Source organism: Etheostoma spectabile, chromosome 9, assembly GCF_008692095.1.
Source record: "Etheostoma spectabile isolate EspeVRDwgs_2016 chromosome 9, UIUC_Espe_1.0, whole genome shotgun sequence".
In the NCBI taxonomy this organism is placed as follows: domain Eukaryota; kingdom Metazoa; phylum Chordata; class Actinopteri; order Perciformes; family Percidae; genus Etheostoma; species Etheostoma spectabile.
In genome coordinates, this window is record NC_045741.1 from 3,625,388 (window position 1) to 3,628,049 (window position 2,662).

The window sequence follows — 2,662 nt, forward strand, 5'->3', positions numbered from 1 at the left end:
GGGGGGGAAGAAGATTATAAGCTTTGTTTGGTCCTCCTGACGCTTCAAGCGCACGTTTTGTGTCCTTTTGCTATCTGTCAAACTGTTTTACACCGTTGAACTGTTTCTCTTGGGACTGAAGGGTCGGCTTGACGTCGGCGAATAATGGGTGCAGGTACAGACCTCCAGTGAAACCACAACCTCTCATCTGCTCTGGCAAAGTACATAACTCATCCAAGATGGACCAATTTGAAGACAGAACAGAAGAGCAAGTTGGACCGGCTGGGCCATCTTTTAGCAATTACAAAAACATGTATCTATGAATTCCTGGAGGGTCTTTCCCAAAAATGTCTATGATCTAAGAACGTGGAAAATGGAAAACTAGGGAGTGATCTGTTAGGGTAGGAAAGTGGTACGTCTTGGCAAAGCTAGTCAGATCCATGTCACAAAAGGGAACAAAAACCTGGTCTCAAGTTTTGACCTGTTTCTATCCCAGAACCACATTCCTTGAAAGGACATGGTCCCAGCTTCATACCACTATTAACGCTTGACTAGGACTTAGCCTCGTGGACTTGAGACTTGACTCAAACATGTCTCAAATGATTTGAGACTTTGGCTCATATCACATGACTTTGGACTTTACCTTGACTTGTCCAATTTGAATTGACACTTAACTTGAGACATTACCTGTCTTGTATTTCTTGAGGCTTGCTCTAACAGACTTTAGCCTGACATAGATTATTTCAAATGGCTTGAGACTCGAAAGGCTCAATACTTGAGGAACTTCAAATGATTTGAGTATGGAATGACTCAATACTTGAGAGTTTTTTCAAAGGACTTGGGACTAGAGAGTCCCAGCTACACTTTCAAAGGGATCCTTTTATTTCCCAAAATGAATAGGACTTGTCTAAATTAAACTGAGCCTTTGACGTGGACTAGTGTCAAGTGTTTACTTTAGCCCGAGATAGATTATCTTAAATCACTTGAGACTCGAATGACTTAAGACTTGAGAAATGTCAAAACTGCATACAACTATCCTTTAAATGTTGTATCCTAATACTGTCTGTTCTGTTGTTGGAGAATAAGTACTCCATGACTCACGCAACCCCTTGTTTTGTGTTTTACCAACAGAAGCTCCATATTGGACCAGGCCAGACCGGATGGACAAAAAGCTCCTGGCTGTTCCAGCCGCCAACACCGTCAAGTTCCGCTGTGCGGCGTCCGGGAACCCGGTGCCGACCATCCACTGGCTGAAGAACGGCAAAGAGTTCAAGGGAGAGCAGAGGATGGGAGGAATCAAGGTGAGAGAACCTCAACTTCAAGTAGGGGATCCTAGATTGTGGTCAGTGGGGTCAATATTAAAAGATTTTCCCTTTTTAAATTCCCCTTCAGAACACAAGAAAAAAAAAGAGTTTACTTGAAAAATGATGTGTGCAAAATAATCGTTTTTCTCGATCACTCTGATATTGTGAACAATAGAAGACGAAGTAGTAATCACGGAATAACACAAATACCCATTGAATAGGCACAAAGTACAGAAAAAAAGAGTTAGAATGCTAAAAGTAATATGTACACTATGCATAGACATACAGATCAGTAAGGTTCCGCTGAATAGAAATGGCATATTGCACAGCAGGAGCAAGGGCACCATCGGTGCTTGAGCTACCATCGGCGTGCCTTTTAGCAAGGCATCCCAATCCCCTGCTAGTCCAGTGGAGCTGCTGTGTGTCCACCAGCAGTATCAGTAAAAGTGTTGCGATGCTCCCTGGTGTGTGAGTTTCTATAAGTGGAGGAGTGTGAACTAAAGCAGAGTGCTGTGAAGCAGGGCTCGGGGAGCCCTCCGCCCCGGCTAGGCTGACAGAAATACATCGGGGGGGGGGGCGGTCAGGCTGCTGCGCTGCACAGATACGTGCGTGCTCGCGTGATAGCTCAATGTTGACAGTAATGCAGTGCAGCAAACAGCTGTTGCACTTTTGTCATCAGATTGACTTTAAACAGTGGGCTCTCGTGTAGAATGGCACTGCTTAAAGTAACAGCGCTTGGTTTGCTTCTGTCTCCCTTTAACGGCCCTGAGCTGCAGCATTAAAAGACAAACTCCGTGTGGTAAGAGCATCGGAATTCAAACAGTCAAAATGTGTGTTATGGTTCAAAATAAACTCAAACTTAATGACAGAGAAATTCTAAAACGATGCCCAGAGAATATTCTCTCCTGTGTATTATTATAATGTCATGTAATTCATTGAAATAGGGACAATGCACAGTTATACATGAACCTTATGTAAGAACAAGGAGAGATGCATTGCATCAGGTTGTAGCACAATTGCTATTTTCTGCCCGTAGTTCCTTGGCCAGGTAGGGAAATATATACATATATATATATACATCTCTTGATTAAGGCTTGATTATGGGAGAGAATTTACATAAAAAAAAAAAAATCAGGGATGGCTAACATTTAACTTAACTTTTTTTTCTTAGTGCATCTTTTAACATCATCATTGAAGCTGTTTGTCAGGCTGGTAGTGAGGCAACCAGAGGCACTTTCTCCCCCAGCGGCAGTTTGGCATTTAAAGAGTTAAATGTAATGAGATCCTGCAGCTATTAACAGTTTACAGAGATCTCCAACATCTGCTCCCAGCAGACCAACAGCAGTTGTCTCCCTCCCTCTGTCCCCACTCTCTTTCTC

General features: G+C 43.0%; 1 protein-coding gene across 15 annotated transcripts in view; it reads left to right on the forward strand.

The window, feature by feature from the left end:
* The window catches only part of fgfr3 (fibroblast growth factor receptor 3), an 85,202-nt gene that overhangs the window by 47,297 nt on the left and 35,243 nt on the right, over nt 1–2,662 (forward strand). For all 15 annotated transcript variants that reach the window (XM_032526126.1, XM_032526131.1, XM_032526135.1 and 12 more), the window contains exon 5: nt 1,111–1,279. In XM_032526126.1, the coding sequence (XP_032382017.1) occupies nt 1,111–1,279 (169 nt within the window). The remainder of the gene's footprint in view (nt 1–1,110; nt 1,280–2,662) is intronic.